Raw genomic sequence first — 23,966 nt, 5'->3', positions numbered from 1 at the left:
TGCTGCCTACAGCTCCCTGTAGGGATGGGGTGGGGAGCTGGCAGCTATGGCTGATGCCACAAAGGGCTGCTCCACCCAGGGACCAGCTGGCAGAGACCTGCTTCTTGGGAAAGCCAGGCTATCTTTTCTGCGGAGTGGGACTGGACCCCTGGGGCCTGTCTAGAAGTGAGTGGGCTGTTTTGCCCAAGTCAAGGTGCAGGTAGCATTCCCAAGCCAGAGTGTGGCTCCATGTGCCCCACGCCCTCATGCAGTCCCCTCTTTGGAGGCTTCTCACCTATTCACCTTGAGGATCCCACCTACCCTCTCTGCCATGGAACTCAGGTGCCACCCAGCTTCCCCTTCTGCCAGGGGGTTAGGAGCTAGGCCAGCAGGGGCTTGCCACACTACTTACCAGGATCCAGGCAACCCAGAGAGCCCAGTTCAGGAATCATTCAGCCAGAGCAGCAAGGTAGGCAGAGAGAACCAGGCCCAATGGGCCATGGGCCCAGTTCTGTTGGGTTTGGAGAAGCAGGAGAGCTCCACATGTACTTTACAGTAACCCTGGCCCAAGGACCATGGCCAAGCCAGTGCTATCTTTTAGGAACATTTACTTGCCCTGAATCAGTGGAGTCCCACCAGGTGAGGGTCTGAAGGGATAATGAGCAGCGAGGAGCTTTGATGGGGAGGTGGGGACACAGCACTGCTTACACGTGGAGGAGCAGGGAAACAGGATTTTGTCTCTGCCCCTTTTCCATACAATTTGCTCCCAGCGGCTGTAATCTCTTACTCAGAGATGGTAGCTTCTCGCATCAAAAGTGTAGGTGTTTGGAGGAGCTCCATGGATATTGCAAGTGAGATCACCAACTCTGTGGCCATTCCCATCCCTGCCCAAGCCCTCAGCTCGTAGAACGTCCAGCTGCAGGGGAGCCCCGGCCCACTGCCCCACCCTCCTGTCAAGACCACCACCCTGCCAGGCTGTGCCACTGCCACCGCAGGGCCAGCCTGCACAACACCCGGAGGAGGAAGGGTAAGGAGCCAACACCAGATGTTTGAGTTTGCATGGGGGTGATTTTACCTGTAGTGCCTTTCACATTATCCAAGAACCAACCAGAACCTTGAAGTGTCGCAGGTATTTTCACCACCACAGCATTGAAAAAATGGTCCACGTTCAGTCTGTGATGAAGATCTCTTTTGCATGAGATAAAATGATCCTTGGGAGGATTAAGTGGCAGTAAGGGGACTGGTCCTCTACATAGACTGGAAGAAAGCAAAAGTGGGACTAGAGCTAGCTAGTCCCATAAGCCAAGGACCCTTACTTGGTCCTCCCACCCAAGTGACAATCACATCCACACTTGACATGTTTTGTATTTTTTAATAAAGTTTGTAATCCAATGGACACACAAAACAAAACTGCGCTGAGAAAAACAGTTTCATAAATTAAAAAGTGTTAGGAAGTTGTGGGAGAGGTCAAGGTCACATAGGAAGTGGGAAGCCGGTCTTTTCGTAGTCTGTGTGTGTGTGACACTTCCAGGTAGCGGGGGCAGGGCCCGTGCTGTAACGAAGCGCACTTATACAAATGAGTGACAATACAAAGTCTGAGTATGAAAATAAGATTTTCTCTGAAAACACATTTTTGGCACAGATTAAAAAAAAATGTATGTCAGGGGAATCTGATTTTTTAAGTCAGTATTATATATATTTATATATATTATATATTTATATATACATACATCCCAAGTTCTGCATATCCCACCAAGAAAGAAAATCCTTCAGTTTGCGCCTTTTCAATTGTAAGCTGTACATCCTGGGTGAATCAAAGATGGTGGTGGCAGGAGAATTAAGAAAGGTGACAGCCAGATGAGCAAGGGGAGGGGAGGGTGTAGGGACAAAACCACCCATGAAATGTTCCTTGACCCCAAGGTTTCGGCAGAAGTTTGAAGTCCTGTGTTAAGAGTCTTGATGTGTGTTCACGTGCTCCAAGACATCCAGAGTGCCACAGCCTGTCTTCACTATGCAAGAGTCCAAGTCACTAATTTAGTGCAAAGGCAGTTCAGTTTTCTTGTTTCTTAAAAACAAAAAAAAGTTCCACTGCCCTGTTTCTTTTCTCCAAAAAGAGGAGAGAGAAACCCAGCCCCAAGGTGCCTGTGAGTCCATCGGTTGGTGGTCTGTCCTTGGGCTAAATGTCATGTAAACATACATAGTAGCAGCACCACTGCCCAGAGGAGTCTGCCCGCCTGACCCAGGCGGGCAGGCAGGAGGGCAAGGCTGGCCGTCTGGCAGTGGAGTCTGTCCCCTTAGGCAGCTTCTTCCTCCACTTGGCTGGGTTGTCCTGTGTTTCGGTTTTTTGCTGCAGAGTCTTGGGAAAATACACTGAGTGGTGACTGACCGTTCAGTGGCTCACACAGAGGCAATGACGATCATGAGGTGAGGAGAAATGTTGGAGATGCTGGCGAGAAGGTCAGGGGCCAGGCGGGACAGGTGACTTTCAGAGAACTCGCAGGGTGGGAAGATCTGCAGCACATAGGCGGGCTGGAGAAGGGAACGAGAGAGAGAGAGTGAGTGGGAACCCCCTGCCTTCACATCACCCACCCCACTGCCATTCTTCCTTTAAACATTTCCAACTGGAGGCCCAAAGCAGACAGCCAGGTTGAGTCAGTTTCCTAACCAGCTAAGGTCCCCATGACTTTATCCACCAAGAGAAACCTAGGTGTCGGAAAACTAATATGAACTTCCTGTGAACCTCTTCTGTATCATTAAGCTACAGAAAAACCTCTTGTCTTAGCTGTCCCTTGACTGTCTCCAGGATGGGCAATGGTGGCCCCATCCATACACTCTGCTTGTTTCCTCTACCCAGAATGCCCTATGCCCACCTCCTCTGAGAAACTCCTGAACTGCTCTAGCTGCCACTGGTGGCCCATGCCACCAGTTTAGTCAGACTGCCTGACCAGCCCCACCTGTGCGTGCACTGAGAAAGAACACTGGGCATGAGGCTGACCTGATTGGAGCCAGGGTTGGGAACATTGATGATCCCTGCAGCCTGCTTGGCCTGCAGATAGGTGATGAAGGCAGCCTTGAGGGACTCGGTCTGGCTCACGACATCCTCTTGGTCACGTCCACAGGGCAGAGCCAGCAGCAGACAGTAATCTGTCTCCACCTGGGACAGAGAAAGCTATCAGTGATCAAATGCTTCCTCACGAAACATGCGGAAGCCTATCCAACCCAGGGGATTTGGCCTGTATGTCCAGAAAAGCCCCCAAAGTCCACCCTCATGTTTGTTGAATGGAGAAAAAAGCCGTTTTACATCTAGAGGCATTTCATACCCTCAGAGGAAACAGAACATGTCCTTTATCATCCACTGCCATTGCTGTATCCCATGACAAGCCAAGAAGACAGGCAGCTGGGGGCCACCTATACCTTATATCCCTGGGGTGGGGTAGCTGCTCACGTGGGCCCTGTCTTACCGTCATCCTTCGGGCAACCCCTTCCAGCTGTGAGACCTCCAGCCGCATCCTCTGGGCAATTCTCAGGGGAGGGCCTCCTTCAGAGAGGGGCAGAGACCGATGGGCCAGGACGTTGTTGCCAGAGACAAAGTGGAGCTGCACGGCAGCTGTGTCATTCTTGAGGGCCAGGAGGCCCTGCCACACAATGGGGTACTTCTGTTGGGGTGGGGAGGGACAAACAGGAAGTGAGCTCATGGCTGGAGAGCAGAGCCATGCTGGGCTAAGTGATCTTAGGACATTTTAACACAGCACAAAGCTTGGAAGGGAGTAGTGTGGAACCCCTCCCAGGCTTACCTTCAGAAGCTGGACCATATCCACAGGCCTCTGGGAAGTCAAGTGTGGAGAACAATCTGGTTTGGGGGAGGGCTGGGCTTCAGTGTGCAGCAGAGCCAGTCCTGGAGGGGTGCTAGGGCCTGAGGTTGTGGAGACAAACAACGGCGGCTTTGGGGCAGCCTGAGCAGGGAGAGAGCCCGGGAGGTCAGGCTTGGTGGAGACAGATACAGGAGAGGGATAGGAGATCTGGCTTGTTTCTGCCTGGGTCCTCTGACCCTGGGCATGAGGCTCAGCTGGTCTATTTGCAGATATGGTTGGGAGGCGAGGCTGCTCTACTCCTGTCTGGGTCCCCTTCGCCTCCTGGGAGACCTGAGGCATCTTGCTGCTTGGTGGCTGGCCTGTCTGGCTAAGCTGTGAGGGCTGGCAAGGCTGCGTGGACTGCACAGGCTGCTGCGTAGGCTGTGTAGATTGCACAGGCTGAGTGGACTGCAAGGGCTCACCTTCAGGGGGAGTACCCTGGAATTGGATGAGAGGAGAAAGGGACACAGTCAGAGTCTGTAACGCACAACACCCAGCCCCAGACCTACTGGCCCTGGGCCCCAGGCAGGGTCAGCTGCAAGCATCTCCTCTCAGCTAGGCCACGGAAGGTTGGTGATGCTCTTAGCCATTCAGGATTGAAGATTCTGGTAAGAGGTGGTACCCTGTTCCCTCCCTCTTCACCCAGGCAAGCAGAAGACACCACTCCACAAAGAGCTCCTTCCCATCCCTAATCTCTCTGCTGTGATCTGATTCCTTCAGCCTGAAATTCAGGAAGCTTCTCTTTAAACACACAAAAAGAGTGACATACTTTAGGAAACACAGTGGCACCTAAATCAGTTTGCACCAGAAGACTGATCTGTGGTGCTCTCACCTGAGTAGAAGCAGCCTTGGTTCGGGAAGGCAGGCCAACAGAGGTGGTGGCAGGAAACTGAGCGTGTGTGAGCTGAGCTGGGCTGTGGTAGGTACGGATGTCCCCATATCTGTACTCCTGAAACAGCTCCCCACTGGAGTGTACGATCTGTACCCCATGGGTCACCACCACAGGCGGGCTCAGAGGCAGCCCCTGGAGCTGGTTGCTGGGGGTGACTGTGAGGATTCGGGCCTCGCTGTGAGGGGGAGGGGCAGGGGCAGGAACAGGGGCTGCTTTGGCATCTGTTGTCTTGGCACCTTCTTTCCCTGGCTGCTGAGGCACCTTGCTAGCTGGTGGTACCTTCACTACGCCATCTGCTGCCCGGGGCTGCTCACTGACTGCCGTCACATGAGGATGCACCATGATCCTCACATCCCGAGGAACAGTGTACGGGTGCAGTCGGTACTCAGACTGCATGACCAGCACTTCCGATTGCACAGGGGCTGTGGCTCGAGCAACAGGGAGGTGATAATGAACTTCTTCCTCTGGAGGGTGCTGGGAGGCCAGGGCGGACACACCAGCTGTGGCTGGCTGGGGTGTGCCTGCCCGCTGTGGGGCCCTGACCTCTATTTGCTGGGGCTGCAGGGGAGCCCGAGGAGAGTGAAGTGTCTCTGGCCGGATGCTATAGGTGATGCTGGGCAGCGTGGGTGTGTTCATTCTCACTTCACCCTGGGATAAATGGCCAAGGGACACAGTCTGGGTGATGCTGTGGGGGGGCATGATGACAGACTGCTCTGGGTGTATGCTGGAGATGAACTGAGGCACAGGAATGCCTGCAGCCAGCATGACTGTGGCATTGGTGGAGAGTGCGGTGGATGTGGTGCTGCTGGGATGGCATGCCCTTGGGAACGGAGACGGAGCAGGCCCACTGGGTCGAGGAGAATGTGCATCTGGCTTTGTGGCTGCCAAATGGGACACATTTCGATCTGTTGGGGTGCTGGGCCCCGCGGCGACATGGTTCACTTCTGCAGGCAGTTTGCTGGGCAGAGCAGGAGGGTGGTGAGGAGTGAGAGCAGACCCCAGGTTAGCCGGCTGAAGAACCTTGGTCTCTATTTTAAGGGTGACAGGGTCAGCAAGCTTTTTATTAGTGGTGACGATGCTTGGGGTGAGAACCAACTGGTTGTGAACCAGCACTGGCGGTGTGTTTATGCCCTGGGTGAGAACCTTCACCGTACCACCCTGGGTGACAGGTGTGGACACCGAGAGGTGAATGGGCTCAGGCTTCTCCAAGGAAGGACGGTCAGCCTTAACAGATGAAATCACTGGAGATGCATTATACGTCTGGGCAGTTAGCACCAGAGTAGAATGGGTGGCCACATTTGCATAGCCTGAAGGAGCTTGAGGGCCTTTGGGCGGTGGCTGCGATGGTGTGACAGCATCGGGTTTGACCTGTGACTTGGACACTGACTGTTGAAATTCAATGTCCATGGCACTTGCTGGTGGGATCTGGCTAATCTTGGCGCTGATCCGTTGTGGGCCTTCAGTCTTCTGCCCTGAATAGCTCAAGAGCACAACCCCTTCGGAAGTGTTCACACGCAGCCCAGCTCCAGAGCCCGAGTCTGCCGGACGCTCATCAATCACAGACATAGACCCTGGGTGGAACCGACTGTTTTCGTTAGTGCTCGATCTCTGCTTGCACTTTGCTGGTGGTGCAATCACTGCACCTGCCACAGTCACTGCACCTGTTGTTGCGGCAGTCACACCACCAGATGCAGCAGTTGCTGCACCTGCTGTGACCGTCACTGCACCCGCTGCAGCGCTCCCTGCACCCGCTGCAGTGCTCCCTGTACCCGCAGCGGCGTTTACCACGCCTGTGGCAGCATTCACTGTGCCCACAGTGGCATTCACTGGAGTGGTGAGAACGTTCACTGGTCCTGTCAGAACATTCACTGGCCCCTTTAGGACATTGACAGGGCCAGCAGGAGTGTTCACCAAACCTTTCAGTGTCGTCACTGAGCCCTTCACAGGGCCCTTCAGGGCATTCACTGGGCCAGTCAATGCATTCACTGGGACCAAGGAGACATTCACCAGGCCAGTCAGGGCGCTCACCAGGCCAGTCAGGGTTTGAGGAGCTGGTTTTGCCAGAGTTATCTTTTGCGAATTCTCCAAATCAATGCTGACAGGCATGCGGCTAATAACAGAAGTAATTTTGGGAGCAATGACTGGAGCCACCTTTTCTTTGTCAGTGGCTACTGGAACCTCTGAAGTCGGTGTGTCAGAGACATTAGTTACTGGAGCTGCTGGTTTTTCTTCTACAAGAGGCTTTTTAGATTCAGCTGGAGGGGATGGCGTCTCATGCAGACAAGGGGCAGCGCTTACAGGCTCTGCGATGGCAGCTGTGACACTTGTGGAAGTGATGCCTGTGGCAGATACATATTTGGGGTCCATGAGAATCTTTCTCAGTGTACTGGAGCTAGTGTCAACGTCAGAGGCTTTTGTGTCTGGGGGAAGAGCTGGAGATGGAGTGGACTGAGCCCGAGGTTCCTCCTGCCTTGTGATCCACTCTGTCACCTTAGTAGGGGGACTCTGGTGCAAGATCCCCCCAGAGGTTATAGGGGGTGGGAGCTTTGCTGCAGTTACTGAAGGAATTGTGGGGGTGGGTATGCTTGAATCACTGGGTGGGGTCACTGGATCACTTTCAATGATGGAATGCACCTTGAATCTTGCTTGGGGCTCATTCTCTACCAGTGCTGGCTGTGAGGAAGGGGGAGGGTCTGGGAGCACAGTCATCTTGGTTGGAGTTTTTTCTTCAACACAGCTTTCTTGGGACAAATTTTCCCCGGAGGGAATCTCGCCTGAGTCAGAAGCATGTGGTTCTGGAGGAGCGGCCTGCGGATTCTCATTCTGCTTTTCTTCCTGTGGAGTTTCTGAGGGTTGTACCATTGTTGCTTCATTTGTAGCAGGACTATTGCTTTGAACTTGGTTGGCTTTTGAGACATGAGCCTCTGCAGTAGCCCTCTCTGCAGTAGCTGTTTTCTTGTTTGTATTCCGTTTGCGGCGTGATCGAGTTGTTTTCTGGCGCCCTTTGTCTTTCCGAGGGAGAGCAACTTCTGCTTCTTTTGACCCCTTGGTTTCCAGCACTGGGTGGGAGGTTTCGCTGCTGTTTCCTCCAGCTTCCTTGGTATCTGCTAGGCTTGCTGAGGGGTTAGGGGCACTGACTGCTGGCCCAGAAGATTCTGTAGTAGCCTCAGTCTCCAAGATGCCAGACACGGCCTCATCAGTCTCAGGCTCCATTCTCACCTCAGGAGACTGCTGCTCTTGAGAATGGGGCTGCAAGTCTGTCTGAGATTCTGCAGGGTAAGGTGGAGGTGCTGGGAAGTTTTCTGGCTCCCCGGAAATGTCGTTGATGATAGAGCCAATAGCTGCAGCCAGTTCTGTTTCACTGGCTTGGTGTGCAGGCTTGTCCCTGTCCTCTGCAGAGAGGCCCTCTGGTGCATCGGTAGCTGCCGCCTTGAAAGCTGCGGAGGCGGAGGTTTCAGTGAGCTTTGCAATGTTCTCCACAGCCTGCTCCAGCTCCATCTGCTTGGCTAACTGATTTGCTTCTGGGGACGGCTTAGAAGCAGACAGATCTTCCTTCTCTGGCTCCTTGTCTGGTTCAGCTGGATCACTGTTCACCTGAGATGACAGACCCTCTGCTGGGGGACTCCCGCTCTTCTCGGGGGACACTTCCACAACCCCAGCTTCCTTCTCCATGGCCAGTTCTGCAGGGCCTGCAGCCACAGTGGGATTGACAGTGGCATTCGTGGCTTTCAGATTTGCAGATCTGTCCACTGCTGACCTGGAGTTTCGAGATCTACCTCTCTTTGACTTGGAGTTTTTTTCTGGGGCTGTTTTTTTCTCTACCACTTCAACTGGGGTGGTTTCAGGTGGATTTTTGTCTGTGCCAATTTCTTTTTTGTCCCGTTTCTGCTCACTTCCTGCTGCTTCTTTATCAGTCTTAGATTTTGTGTTATTTTCTTTCACATTTACTTGGGGACTCACCTCAGTGGTGGCCTCAGGACGTTCAGCATCAACTTTTGGTTCATTTTTTCCCTTTTTCCCTTGTGGGCCACCAGCAACTGATTTTTGGGACCGTGGGGATCTCCATCCCTCAGCTGGTTTAAGTGTTTCAACTGGTTCTTTTGCCTCAGTCTCCTCATCTTCTTCGACTCGACGGCGTGTTTTTGGAGGCCTTCCCCTTCTAGGGGTAGTGGGGACTGACACAGCCTCCTGAAGCTCCCGCTCCAATCTCTTTCTGGTCACTCTCGGTTGCTCGATAGGCTCCTTGATCGGAGAGCGGCTTTCATGATCACCCATGGTTGCATAGACACTTCTTACATTCCGGCGCCTCGTTCGGCTGAGGGGCAGACTTGGCTCAGGGTGTTCAGTGTCTGTGGCTGAGTTTTTAGAGGCAGTCCTTGTAATCTTCTCAGCTTCCATCTTCAACTCTAAGAGCTTCTGGGCTTCGCCCCGAGGAGAATTGGACCGCTTGAGTTTTTCCCGGTCTATCCTCTCACTCTTCCTTGTGACGGGCTTTTCCACAATACTTGCTGCAGCTGCCTGGATAGGAGTCTTGGAACGTTTACTTTTGTTTGGCTTTTTATCTTTTGTAGCAACTGGAGGATCAACCTCTACATCTTCGGAAGCTTGAGGCTGAACCTCAGGAACAACTTCAGCTTTCTGATTTGCAAGGGGCTCAACACTAGCAGCTGAGTCTGGCTTTTCCACTTTTGGCTCATCAGCTTCCTTAGGCTTCTGAGTCGGTTTTGAAAGTAGTTGGGTACTGTCAGGTTCTGGATCTCCACTGGTCTCTACGTGGGAAAATGAGGCCCCAGGAGTTGGAGGCTTGGCATCTAGATTAGGCAGCTGGTCAACTGATGAACTTTCTCCAACAACTAACGGAGTCCCGGCAGCATCCTTTTCGGTGTCCACTCCTAGGGGCAAGTCTGCTTGCTCAGGTTGTTCCACAACAGGAACCAGTTCAGAGGCAGGTTTTGCTTCTTCTGAAATGGAGGCTGGCTCCGTAGTTTTCTCTTCCATCACCAAAGGCACCTCTCCTGTTTTATCACCTACTGTCTTCTCCAGTGATGATGATGCCAACTCTGGAGTTACAACTGTGCCACAAGGAGGCCCAATGGAAGATGGGGTTTTCAGTTCTGACTCTTTATTTTCAGAAGTAGATTCTGGGGTCTTGGGATGATCCTCCGTATCTTCCTGTTTCTCAACTTCTTTAGGTTTTTGGTCTTTTTCTTTTTCTTTCTGTTGCATTCGTGTGAGTTCCATAAATCTGCTATGGAAAAGAACTACTGGTTCTTGAATCAAATCAGTTGTGCTGTTCACTCCATCAGATGTCTGCCTCCCGTATAACCTACCAGAAATGAAGTCAGGTTCCTCGTCTTTTCTCTCTAGGTGCTGCAAGCGCTTGGAATCTTGTTCAAAGATTGAGCTATGTAAAAAACGAGAAGCAAATAATTCTTGCCTTTCCTGTTCTTCTTCTTTATGATCATCTTTTTTATCATCTATTTTCCCTTCTGAGTCAGTCCGAATTTTCTTCTTTTTCATGTACCAGGACGGAATAGGTCTTGGAGCAGAGTCAACCTTTTCTTTATCTTTGTTGTTTCGAAAATTAGCAAATCGAGAGTCCCAATCAAGAAAAGACCAATTTTCTTCTCGCGATGAAGAGAGGGATTTGGCTCTTTCGAGCAAAGCCTTAGTGTCTGGGGTGATTGTCTTATCCAACGCAAAAGAATAAAATTTGTTCCTTTCTAAAGAACTGGAGAGCCTTTCATCCCGCTCACGTAGTTTGTCTTCTCTGTCCCTCAATAAAAAAGATAACCGAGAACTTTCATATAATGCATCCTTATAATGCGCTCTGGGTGAGTGGGATTTGTGTTCACCATCTTCATCAGAATCAGAAGGCACCTCACCAGGTTCCAAGTCACGTACAGACCTCTTTCGAAGGCTGTCTCTCTTAATTATGCTGTTTGGGAAACTCACATCAAATCTGCTGGCATCCTGCTTAATTTGAGAGTCCCACCGATTTAGTTCATCTTCAGAATTCAAGACAGATAGCTTTATTTTGGCCATGTCTGCCATCTGTTCTCTCTTGCTGGAATCATAAGGATTAAATTTTAAGGATTCTTCTCTGACTGTTATATTAGAAAAGGGGAGACCCTTTTCATCTACTTTAGGAGACCCTTTTACTGACATTAGCCTAGGAGAGCCTATGGGGTCATCTTCCTCATGGAAGGAACCATGACGGATATTGGGAGAACAACCAGTCCTTTCAGAATCTTCACTGATTTGGCGTGAACTTCTGTAATTCCTTTCTCTCTTGGTGCAGATATCAAAATCAACATGATCCATCCTTTTCTTTTTGCTGGGAGGAGAGTCATCAGTGACATCTTGAGGGGGTTTACCTACCTCATGAACAAGACTACGTCTTTCATAGTCATCTACATCTTTTTTAGGGCTGCCAAACTTCTCAGACTTGGCTATTTCCATCTCCATCTGCTGTTTTCTACGACTCTGCTCCATTTGTTTTCGGTAACTCTGCGTGTGATCAATATCAATGCCAATTTTTTCTTCAGTATTTACTGAATGTGGTTTCTCTTGGCCCGATTTACATTCAAGTGCTTCATCACGAAGACTGCAATAGTTTTTCCTCGTATCTTCTCTCTCTGGTCCTTGATCATCTAATAGCTGTAGCTGTTTGAGCTGTGGTTTTGAGGATGTGGGTTTTTTTGATTGGATTTCTTGATTTTCCACAGATTCACCTATTGTTTCTCCCAGCCTTGCTTGTAGGTCTGAGATGGGCCTTGGGCCAGTCCCAACAGAAATGCTGGCAAGCTCCTGACAGTCTTTGGGGCTGGGAACAGCATTAAGTCTGTCTAGTTTGATCTTTTTAGATTCTCTTTTAAGAATTTCTTTCCTTACAGGCTTTCTTTCAGACTCTCCTTCCCTCAGCAGAATGACATCTCTAGATGATACATCGGCCTGCTTTTTTAAAAGCACCCGAGCATCTTCCATCTCTGGACTACTTTTCTTGACTTCGGATTTTTGCCTTTCTGCTTTCAAATTGGAATCTGCAAAACGCCTTTTCCTTGCTTCCAGCTTTTCCAGATCCACAGCACTTACCCCATCAGCAGACTGCTCTGGTTTTAGGTGCTTCCTGGGTTTAGGCCTACCTTCCTTATCTACCACTTCTATGTGGCTTGAAAGTGCCTTTTCCTTTGGCACTTTCATTCTAACAGATTCCAGTTTAGACAAGTCAGATTTTGCAGGCTCTACATGTGGGACCTGAAGTTTCTGATCTAGGGCAGAAGATTTAACAGTGTCATTATCAAGCTTGGCTTTCAGCTTTTCCAAAGCAGTGTGGTCAATCACCTTCCCCTCTTTTTCTTTCACTCGAGTCAAAACCACACAAGGCATGAGTTCTAAGCGGTTTTTTGCTATTCCTTCTTTGTCAGCTTTCTCTCTGTTCAATTTATTAGAACTCCTTGATTTTTCAGGACTCTGTTCTCTTTCATTTTCTTGGTCTGTTTCTGAAGACTGAGAACTAGGGGAATGAACTTTTCCTTTTCGTTTCTGCTTGTCAGTTTTGTCCTTTTCCGCCTTCTCCTTCCTTAGTAAGCGTCTCTCTCTTTCTATTCTCTCAGGATCAAAAGTTCTTTCTTTATCTGTCTTTTCATTTTTTGTATAGCGTTCCAAACGAGATTTATCAAGTTTATCATATCTTGGAGGGGAAAGTGAGCTACAGCTTCCACTCCGGTCTGAGGACCGGCTATAAATCCTCCTCTCAGAATCACTTGGTAATCTCTCTGATTGTGAAGGAGATGTTCCAGGACTCTGTGGGCGTCTCAAGTGCACGGGACTCTGACTGCGTTCAATTGGCCTCCTCTCATGGTCTCTGTCTCGGTCAGAGTCAAATCGTTCGCGTTCTCTTTCTCGTTCCCGTTGCCTGTAACTATATTCCCGAATATCTTGTTCATAAGGATCACTTCTGTAATCCCTGTATTCCCGAGGATCATCATAATATCGAGATTCATAATAGTCTCCTTGGTAAGTTTCCCATTCTGAGTAAAATTCTCTCCCTCGAGCTGGGTAGTCCCGTCTGGAATCATCACCGTATGTGCCTGGAGTACGAATAGTCTCATAATATGTGCGATCTTGGCTATAGTCATAAGAACCTCTTCGTTCCTCTCTGCCAAAGAACAAACAAAAAATATATCAGTTCTTTTGTCATTTATATATCAAATCATACATGTAAGATTACAAAGTCCTGCTTCTAAAAATCTTTGCCATTTAGTCATTAGTTAGACCTGTACTATAATTAATTTCACTTTCTCATTTTACTTTTTTAATGTGGCCCCAAGAAAATTTAAACTCACAGAAGTAGCTTACATTACATTTCTGTTGGGTAGCAGTGGTTCAACCCTTTTTGTTCCTCTGGTGTTGGGTATCGTGACTTACAATAAGCACTAGTATTAAAGAGTATCACATCCCCACATGTCTAAATCTTTCGTAATTACTTTTTTGCCAAAAGATATTCTTACCACAACTTGGGAAACAAATACACTGTGTTCCGGACATAATATTTGAGGGAATAAATAAAATGCTACTTAAACTTTAAGACTTAGGCAAATAGGCCATCACTTGCATTCCTGAGCTGAACTATCATTAGAGGTAAAGTATTTTTTACTAACTACTAGTGAAAAACCATCAAGGTTGAGCTTTTGGGAATTTGGCTGTGGGGGACATTTTTCATTTAAAAACCTTCCAAGTTACTCAATGACCACTGTACAATATTCTACATGGAAATGAGTCAAAGAAATATATACGTTCTATGATTTAAATAAAAATAAAATGGCAAGAAGAGGCAGTAAACAGGCAATGCATTCAACAGGTTTCCAGCAACCTGATGAGGATTTGGCTCATCTTTGTCACAGAGCCTTTTCATACGTGAACTTGGATGTCTAAAGGCATTTCTCACACACAGCCTTTTGTCTAACACATATGCACAGGAGATCTAGTGGTAACAATCCAGAAGATTTCATCTCATAGGCACGTTTGGACAAACAGCTCGATCATATCTATGGATGATAGTTTCCATCATGAACTACTGAAGAATCTGATGACATTATGTTAGAATGTTTTAATATTCAGTCTAAAAAGAAATCAGTCATTTTAAGGGCAGTTTTAGGCTAGCAGAAATAGCCTAAGTTAACACAAATAACCTGATTCAGACTATGAAATCGTAAATGATTCTGAACTGTACTGGTTCTTAAAAGAAGAGAAAAAGTATCAAATACTACATACCATGACTCACTGAAAAAATTACAAGGGGAAAATAAGGTTTACTTTGTACATTGCTGAAGTTAGCAATTATGTTTTGGCTTACTGACTCACAAATTATTTAAGAGATTTGAGTTTAAAACAAAGATCTTGATAGTCTTTTGAAAGTTTGTTTTCTTAAAAAATTAATTGTATGAGCACATGCTTGTTGACAACCTGGATATTGTCATTACTAAATATACAGGGCATTTAATAGTTTATAATATATTTCAACATGTTATTATATTTAATTTAAAACTGTACAGCAGGATGATTTGTATGTATAATGTGGCAAGACAGTAACTCTTACAAACTGCAGTAGTCAGTGAGAAATGTAGATAGGTTACCCCAACTCCTGTGAGCCACATGAAAACTGGATTCATAAAAATAAACCTGTGTTTCTGTATGAAGGGATGGAAGGGAACAGTTTTTGTGGAGTACAAGTAGAAATAAGGGATGAAAAATAAAATTTAATACCATCTAAATTTTATGTATTAGAAATGTTTAAAATAAGCTATGCTAACAGCTTTAAAATACATACCTTCTTTCCATTAACAGTTCATAAAAGTCTCTGATATCTTGACCAGATTTTTCCATACAGTGATAAAATGCCAGCTGACTTTCCCGATTTGCAAAATCCACCTTAAAAAAATAGCAGGTATGTGATGCAAGTTTCAAATTTAAATAATGAAAAACGTTTCCAAATTTAAAAATTCTTCCCAAAATAGACCTCTGGATAAATTTCAAGAAAGAGCAATTTTTCTCAATTCAGTGAAATAGCCCTCATAACTGAAACTGTATTTTGTTAATCTGAAATCTCTCTCAAATTCTACACAAATCTTGATAGAGTTACAAAGTTCTAGAACCCAATCCTGAAGGAGTGGGAAAAGCAAAAATGGAAAATTGAAATGATACCTAGGCAGGATTCTAGGTTGTCAATTAAATAATCAGACCACTAAATCCAGCAATCTCTGTTGTGCATAAATTTCCTAGAACCATAGTTAGAACATAAAATAAAATATGGAAGAACATTGAAACTTTACGCATAGCTGGGCCTCAGAGTTACTAAAAAGCATGCTGTACCCATCATTTATCAATATTTTTTTCCTCTATCAATATCTTATTTTGGAAAGACTTATTTCAATCTATCCATCATAGTTAAATTTATAAATTCCCTCAAGCTACCATGCAAACTTTTAAAACAAAAACACCAGACAAAATATCATGTTTTCAGTGTTTACCCACTCTAGGAGGAGGAAAGAAGAGGAAGAGAGGATCATACAGGAAGCTGGATGGACTGATACTTCAAGCTCTTGGGTGTACAGATACCCACAGGTGACTGTGGGCCACCCTGCATCAAAAGTATACACGTGAGCATCAGGTACCCAGGACATAGGCAAGCACAATTTCGTGAATGAGAGGATTTTTAGGAAATGTTCCTAAAACATTGCCTAATAGTAAAAAAGACTGTGTTCTCAGGTAGGCAAGTATAAAAATTGTAGTATCTTCCTTAAAAATTGAGGTCAGCCCTGACCAGATAGCTCAGTTGGTTGTAGCATCATCTTGTACACCAGGAGGTTACAGGTTCAATTCCTGGTCTGGGCAAATACCTAAGTTGCAGGTTCAAGCCCTGATCAGGGTGTGTAGGGAGGCAGGCAACCAATCAATATTTCTCTCTCTCTCCCTTCCTCCCTCCAAAATCTAACAGAAACTGCCCTGGCTGGTGTGGCTCAGTGGTTGAGTGCCGGCCTGTGAATCAAAGGGTCACCAGTTTGATTCCCAGTCTGGGCACATGCCTGGGATGTGGGGACTCGAGAGACAACCACACATTGATGTTTCTCTCCCTCTCTTTCTCTCTCCCTTCCCCTTTCTAAAAAATAAAATAAATGAAATCTTTAAAAACAAATAAATAATAAAATCTAATATCCCCAGGTGAGGATTAAAAAAAAAACACACCAAAACTGAGGCCATAAAATGCATATCATGTAACCCACTCCACATACTGGCCACCTACAAAATGCCAGTAATTAAGAAGGTGGGATCTGAATACAATTTTGTTTTGCTTCTCTTTAAAGTCATTCTGCACACCTTAATTTTGTTCCCACCGATTTTCCTCCCCTTGGTCTCTTTTACAGCTGTTTGTGCATATTCAATTTCATTGTAGATAATCAGGGCCATGCCTTTTAAGCGGTCAAACACCACCTGTAAAAAACAAACAAACAAAAAGTAAGAGCCTCACCCACTAAACTTAGTGTCAGTACCAACAAAATCCTAAGTTACAAGGACACTGCAAGAAAAAGTATACTTACACACATTTTATTCTAGAAAAAATTTCTGGCTTTCCCTGATGATGCATGTTGTAGTGAAAACACAAAACGCGTAGGGACTGTTTAGAATCGTGGCTATTGTGTCTTGAGGTATACTATGCCCTTCTTTTGTTTTGCTGTATTTTACTTTTGTTTTCCCCATGGACCGAATACCGTACTATACAGTAAATCCTCACTTAAGGTCATGACTTTATGCAAAATGACATATAATGAAACCAAATTCACCACAGACTAATTGCTTATATACAAAGTAAGTTCTGTTCCTATGGCATCTCACCAACTATATAACGAAATGACATTGAACAAAACGACGTTATTTGAGCCCTGGCTGGTGTCGCTCAGTAGACCCAGTGCCTGCCTCTGAACCGAAAGGTCACCGGTTCGATTCCCAGTCAGGGCACATATGCCTGGGTTGTGGGGCAGGTCCCCAGTTGGGGGTGTGTGAGAGGCAACCAATTAATGTCTCTCTTGCACATAGATGTTTCTCTCCCTTTCTTTCTTCTTCCTTTTCCTTCTCTATAAACAAAGAAAGTCTTTTTTAAAAAGCCCTCATTGGTGTGGCTCAGTGGATTGAGCACCATCCTTCGAACCAAAGGGTTGCTTATTCAATTCCAAGTCAGGGCACATGCCTGGGTTGCAGGCCAGGTCCCTGGTGGGGGGTACACAGGAAGTAACCACACATTGTTTTTTCTCCCTCTCTCTTTTCTCTCTCCCTTCCCCTTTATCTAAAAATAAGTAAAAAATGAAACAAAACAAAACCAAAAAAAAAAAAGTTATTTGAGGACAGGCTCCATTTAAGTAAGCATTCTTCTAGTTTTCACTCAAATAAGGTAATATCCTTGTCAGAGAGAAAAAAATGTACTGAAAGTACTGAATTGACATAAAATTTTAGTGATTCTGAGTTGTAAGTAGCACTACCGCCTTAAAGCTGTTGGATTTTTATTTATTCTAGCAGTTTTAACATTTCTCCAGATAACAAAAGCTACATATAAAGAAATGTCAAAATTATACAACAGGTCCACCACCGTGTAAATCTGTTTTCAAAAAGTTAAAGCTTTATCTTTAATTTACATAACAGAATGGGGCCCAGAGACCCTTTTCCTGTTATGTTTGTGGGTGTGTTACATACATGCACCATGTATTACATTGATCAGATGAATATTCTGTTGTGTGAATGTCCCTTTAAAGAAACCATCACTTTTAAAAATTTGAGGCTAATTCTATATTAGTGTGAACACGGACACTTATATAATTAGACTATCTAATTTTGATGAGATAAAATTATAAAAATCTCTAAGAAACATTCTCTTTAACAGTATGCGTATTAGTTTCAAAATTAATCATCTTGGCTGGATCAAAATATTCGTATCATAAGCTAATAATATAGATGAGATGCAAATGCCCTCCTAGGCCAAATTTTGAAAAAGATAATTTTAATGTATGAGTTATTAAAGAAAAGAAAAAGTAGGCACTAGAAATTGGGACTGAAAGGCAGAATACCAAGAAAAGGCAGTCAGAGGTAGCTTTAAACTACACACCAAAACTTCCCACCTACCTTTATCACAGGCCCATATCGGCAGAAATGTCGTGTTAAGTACTGATCTGACACATTTGCAGAAAGCCCGTCTAACCACACACAGTTTGTAGGCATGCTCTTTCCAAAACCCAGCTGAATATAAAAGGCGAAATTTTTATTAGTAAATTCACCAATTATTCAACTACAGAATTCTTTTTAAAAAAATATTTTATTGTTGTTCAAGTACAGTTGTCTGCATTTGCCCCCTCACCTCCCACCCCTCAACTACAGAATTCTGAGAAAACCTATCATCTATAGGAATCTTGTCAAACCAACATTTCAAGTGGGAGCCATTTGGTTAAATCAAGTAAAAATTTGCAAAAAAGCAATCCTGCCTGGATTATCAAGTCTTAGTTCATAGGACAACAAGCATGAGGGTGCAGAAGTGTACCTCCTTTATGGTTATCTAAACTGTACTACTGAAATTTTAAGTAATCAGACATATGCAAAAAACTCCAAATCTTAAAAAAAAATTGTAACAGTACAGTAACTTATGCAAATTTCTTTACCTTCAGGCGATTATTTCCAAGGTACTCCCCATCCATCTTCTTAATAGCCTTACAAACGCTAGCAATATCACAGTATTGCAAGAACGCATACTGAGGGACTCCATTTGCTTTCTTTATATCAATATCCTGAAAAGGCCAATGGATACCACTTAGTGATACAAGAAAATAATTAGAAATTTATTTTCATCAAGAACATAAATCAGAATAAACCAAGTCTCTATGAGGTATATATTTCTGAAGTCATACTCCCCCAAATCATTCTTAGTTAAAATTGTACATCTTAATGAAACTGTAAACTAAACAGTCTAAAAAACTATACAACAGCATTTGTAATTACTAACCATGAAATCCTTCTTATGTGCAGCTCTCTGCAGAAGAGCAAATGCACTGCAACTCAAAATTTGAAATTTAAAATCCACAATACACCTGTCTTGAGATATTTATGATAATAAAGAAAAGGCAGCCTAATCAATGAAAACCTAAAAAATAATTCCCTTCTGCAGTATCTAAATGTCTTACCAAAAACAGGCCATTTAAACTAAAATATCTGAGGAGGGTAAGAATGATAAAGAAATCACGTTTTCAAAGTTACTTAAAATATGCAACCCCAAATTAGAAGACTCATTCTATCAGTATATCTCAAAGAATCAAGCCTGGTAATTAATAAATATGGTAATAATCTCTTATATCCAGTATGAATGGATATAGAAGTACCTAAACTACTTGTGAAAATGCATCAGAACACTATGTCTGGATTAAAGAAAAACAATAAAGGAATGCCACTATCCCTTTGGGATGTCCAAAACCTATAAGTCACACCTGACACTTGGTCCTGCCTAGTTAGAAGTGGTGGTCAAAAACAAAAACAAAAACACCTAGCTTACACAGGGAAGTGGTCCAGAGAAACCACTCTTATGCTTAAACAATAACCCACCTGGGCCATTTATTGCAGAGTATCATGACTATCTAAACTTCCTTAAGAGTCATAAGCCAATAGGAAAAACCTGAAACAGCAAACTGAATGATGCATTTAAAAGCTGTTTGATGGGTCCTTTAAAAAAACACAATAATTATACTCAAAATTGTTATAAGTAATGGTAAATAAACATTCACTTTGATTTTCACTATTAGGTAGAATGCAACAACCGAGGATAACTCTACTGAAGAGAAACAGTCTCCAAGAATACTGTTGAGTAGACTCACTAACTAGGCTCTGGTTATAGCATAATCTGTTATCAAAAAGCAGCAGACCATTTTCCCAAAGTCTGTGTTTCATTAAAATAGTGACAACCATAGGGAATTGCAAACACAATGAGATTATGGTTTCCAAACAGAATACTGATGTGTCCACCTTATTCAGAAGCATAGCTCTCAAATACAATAACTATTCTATTGTTAGCAACCTGGTGATGAAAACGTTATGTATCCATGTACCCAAATACAACTTTTTATACTCCTCCAAAATTTAAAGTAGCAGCTACATCTGAATGAAAGCATACCAAAAATTTTATCAATTCATAGACTCATGAATGCCAAATAGAACATTAATTAATAAAATGGAGAGGGAAGGAGACTTGACTTGGGGTGGTGAACACACAAAACAGAGTACAGATGATGTGTTGTGGAACTGTGCGCCTGAAACCTGTATAACTTTGTTAACTAGTGTTGCCCAATAAAGTCAATAAAAAAAATTTTTTTAATTAATTAATAGATCATTTTCCAAAGACAGAAAAAGCTTAAGTCCAAGTAGGAATGTGAACTCCAAGTCACTCATCTAGGTAAGCAGTAGAGCTACAATTACAGTATCTATGACGCTCATAAAAAAAACAGAACTTTAAAAAAAAAATCAAAATAATTGGGAAAAAAAGTCAGTGAATGTTTTGCTGATTTATTTCTCTAAATATGTATCTTCTCTTTGTTTTTACTTTCTGCCAACCACTTTTATCTCTTGCCCCTAGCTCCTGTAAGGTAAGGTAAGGTCAGTCACAAGCACAAATAACGCTTTATTCATAAGACTAGATTATGTCATTTAAAAAAAATTAGGATCTTTGCTTAAAGCATTAGAGTATAACTGATTTTCAATCAGCATGCTGCAAGAATTTTTTTTTAAAAAAACATACAATGCCTGACTAATTTAGTCAGGGGCACTAACTTCTTTTCACTTAGACTGTCAAATTATAAAAAAGACCAATGCCAACAACAGACGTCTGGTGTGAATAAATCAAAATTACACCTATTATACCTATTTTTTTTTGTCATATGGCAAAAAATTTTTTTTTGACATGCCACAGAATTGTCGTAAGATGAAAAGTTTGAAAATCGCTGGTGTGTGAGATAGATGGACAGACAAAAGGACACACACACGTCTGAAAGATTAACAATAGCTATTCCTACCCTAGACGTTTTTAAATCCTCCGAAGTACAGATATACTACAGCAATTTATCTACGGTTATTAGTATAAAGAAAGTCTAGAAAAGTAAGAAGTAAAAATTTCCCTATTTTTTCAAACACAAAACAAAATAGTTTATCCCAAGGGTATAAAGCTGCAACCAAACTATTTTCACTATAAACTGCCTCAAGTTTTGCATCACAGGGAACAGAAAAATCCTTTCTACTCCTAAATCTAAGCATGACTTGCATAATATAAAAAGTGATTCTAATTAAAATTTCAAAATAGAACTGAGCTTCCAGCATGACATCCACATTCTAGTAATCCCCAAGGTACTTTCCGACGAGCGCTGTGGTAACACAATAATCATATACTAATCTGCCACTTCTTTCTTACAAACATGTTTTCTCTTCCACATTTCCCTTTCAATCCACAGGACTAGAGATGGCATTGAAACAGGAAAAATGGAGAGGAAAATATATATATAAACAAAATAAAGATAAATACATATTTTTCCATAAATACTCCCCAATGGGGTTCTGCTAGATCAGGAGTAAAAACACATAGGGCAAATTAGAAAAACATTCATTACACCATCTAAATGTCGTATTTCCAAATATAATCTGTACTATGCTTTGTCTTATGACAAAGATCTAAAACTGTTTTTACTGTAAAAATTAACATACCACAATTTCGCCAAAGCGCTGGAAGATGTTGCGAAGGTCATGGTAAGTAGTGGTTTTTTCAAGGTTGCCAATAAAGAGGGTTCTTGTTGCTTTGGGGTGAAATTCATCTATCCTTTCATCCAAAGGGCGAAATTCATTTTCACTTTCTGTTTCTGTAAGTGGGATGGGGGCAAAATAAAGAGAGAAAAGAATGTTTTGACGTGTACTTACATATCATGGGGATAATCTACATTTAAGAAAGAAAATCTCTGAAACTTTTGGCTTGCATACTCATACAATCTGAAAAATTATACACACTTTCAGAAATACATGCTTCTTGTAAACGCCAAAGCAAAAGAGGAATACAAAGGCTAAGAAACTTATCCCAAAAAGTAGGGGAAAGTAACACTTTGATTTTTAAAATAGAAAAGCGGACTAAATTTCAACCTGATAAATTGATTTGTTTTTAAAATAATCACCAACACAGAAATAGATTTTAAACCCCAGTAAAAATGGTAATCGTTTTAGCCTAATCTTAGGTTCCAAAATTGGGTAGCAGGCTCTCAATGTGTAGCATAAAACTATATATGAAACTCAGCTGAAAACATTCCAGCTTCATTATTTAATTTACTTTCAATATTTTTAAAAAGATTTTTATTTATTTATTTTTAGAGAGAGAGGAAAGGAGGGAGACAGAGAGGGAGAGAAACATCATTGTGTGAGAGAAACATGGATCAGTTGCCTCTCCCATACCCCCAAACAGGGGACCTGGCCTGCAACCCAGGCACGTGCCCTGACTGGGAATCCAACTGGCTAACTTTCAATTCATAGGTTGTTGCTCAATCCACAGAGCCACACCAGCCAGGGCTAAACGCAGCAATTTTTATTTTTATTTATTTTTATTTTTTATTTTTATAAAGATTTTATTTATTTTTAGACAAAGGGGAAGGGAAGGAGAAAGAGAGGGAGAGAAACATCAATGTGTGGTTGCTTCTCACATGCCCCCTACTGGGGACCTGGCCCACAACCCAGGCATGTGCCCTGACTGGGAATCAAACTGGCAACCCTTTGGTTCACAGGCCAGCACTCAATCCACAGAGCCACACCAGCCAGGGCTAAACGCAGCAATTTTTAAATACAAGAATAATATCTGTATAAAAATTGACTGAAGTAACACAAAATATCTTGTTTTGGTGTTGCACAGACCCCAGTGACAACTAGAAAAAGACTAAATGACTCAAGGTTTATAATGCAGCCTTTGTTTCCCTTTTTAATGTAAAACACAGCCATTCAAAAAGCTAGTATTAATCAGCTTGACTGAACCAAGTGTTTCAGTCAGTCTCTGAACCTTACTGATAGTATCAACCCTACTGGCGTTTAAAAGGTACAACTTCTGAATTGTTGAGTGAATTCAGACAGAATACATCTCACTCCTGATTCCAGTTTAATAGCTCTAAAGGTAGCTCAACTTAATCTGGTGACAGTGTCATCAAAGAGCACATACTTTCACAGAGTTAGGGGGACCCAGAAACTGCCAGAGGCTCACGTGCACACCTGTCTCTACATTGTCATCATGTTATCACAGGGGTATATCTCATTTCGAGCTTGACTAGGTCTTCTTGAAACTATCTAGTAGAGGGCACACATTTAGGAATACTTCATTTTTAAAGGGAGAAAAAAATTAAAAAGAAAAAAATAAATTGAGACACATCTTGAGGTTTGAGGTTTGTACTCCAAAAGTCAAAATCAGCAGGATAAAGCATGATTTACAACCATTAAAATCTGCAATGGCTTCATTTCCACTGAATAGCTCAGGAATTTTAACCTTCATTACCAACTGAATTCCCACATGTCATTGAAAAAGCTATTTTATCCTGCAATTTCATGTTTAGGGGAGTGTAATGCTGTGCACAGTAGTAAGAAAGCACAATCTCAGAAGCCACCAGGGGTCTAACTACAGAGTTGGGTTTCTTGGACTTGGATCTAAGCAGTCCTTGACCTAAGGAAGCAATCAGCTCCATACATTTCAATGCAAAACATCTATGACAAACCATCCAACAGCATAATTCCAACCAAGTCTCTACACTCAAATTCAACTGCTTTCAAACATCCCATTAAACAAGAGTTTCATGTTGTCCCATATTGAAAAGTTACCTCCAGCTTTCCTATGCGTGAACCAACCAAACTTCTCAAAATCTTCACTAATAGGAGGTTAAAACCCAATTAAGCCCTGGGTTTTAGTTAAAAATGCTTTACTACAGTAAAAATCTTGAGCTAGCCCCACCACTTGGAAATCAAATGGGTCTTGATAGAGGGTCAGCTATTGACAATGCCCCTAAATTAGATCCTTACTACTTAGTAATATAAAACTCTAAAAACTTACATAGATTATAATATTCTAAATATTCCTCAAGTCAGTTCCTCAAGAATGTGCGACATTCTAAATACAATCCCAAATGTGTTAAATAAGAACTGCTCTTAGTCCA

At 43.5% G+C, this 23,966-nt stretch overlaps 1 protein-coding gene across 3 annotated transcripts in view; it reads right to left on the bottom strand.

Annotated features, from left to right (window-relative positions):
* Positions 1–1,336: 1,336 nt before the first annotated feature.
* SPEN (spen family transcriptional repressor) overlaps positions 1,337–23,966 on the bottom strand; it is a 74,768-nt gene continuing 52,138 nt past the window's right edge. For all 3 annotated transcript variants that reach the window (XM_024554258.4, XM_024554259.4, XM_053921094.1), the window contains 10 exons: positions 21,502–21,653; positions 18,426–18,551; positions 17,896–18,009; positions 16,102–16,215; positions 14,555–14,655; positions 4,663–12,883; positions 3,774–4,268; positions 3,441–3,635; positions 2,975–3,133; positions 1,337–2,508 (listed from right to left, as the gene is read on the bottom strand). In XM_024554258.4, the coding sequence (XP_024410026.2) occupies positions 2,377–2,508; positions 2,975–3,133; positions 3,441–3,635; positions 3,774–4,268; positions 4,663–12,883; positions 14,555–14,655; positions 16,102–16,215; positions 17,896–18,009; positions 18,426–18,551; positions 21,502–21,653 (9,809 nt within the window). In that variant the 3' untranslated portion in view covers positions 1,337–2,376. The remainder of the gene's footprint in view (positions 2,509–2,974; positions 3,134–3,440; positions 3,636–3,773; positions 4,269–4,662; positions 12,884–14,554; positions 14,656–16,101; positions 16,216–17,895; positions 18,010–18,425; positions 18,552–21,501; positions 21,654–23,966) is intronic.

The sequence above is a fragment of the Desmodus rotundus genome, chromosome 3 (genome assembly GCF_022682495.2).
Source record: "Desmodus rotundus isolate HL8 chromosome 3, HLdesRot8A.1, whole genome shotgun sequence".
Classification (NCBI taxonomy): Eukaryota; Metazoa; Chordata; class Mammalia; order Chiroptera; family Phyllostomidae; genus Desmodus; species Desmodus rotundus.
The sequence above is the reverse complement of the archived record's forward strand: the minus strand, read 5'-3'. Positions and strand labels throughout refer to the sequence as shown.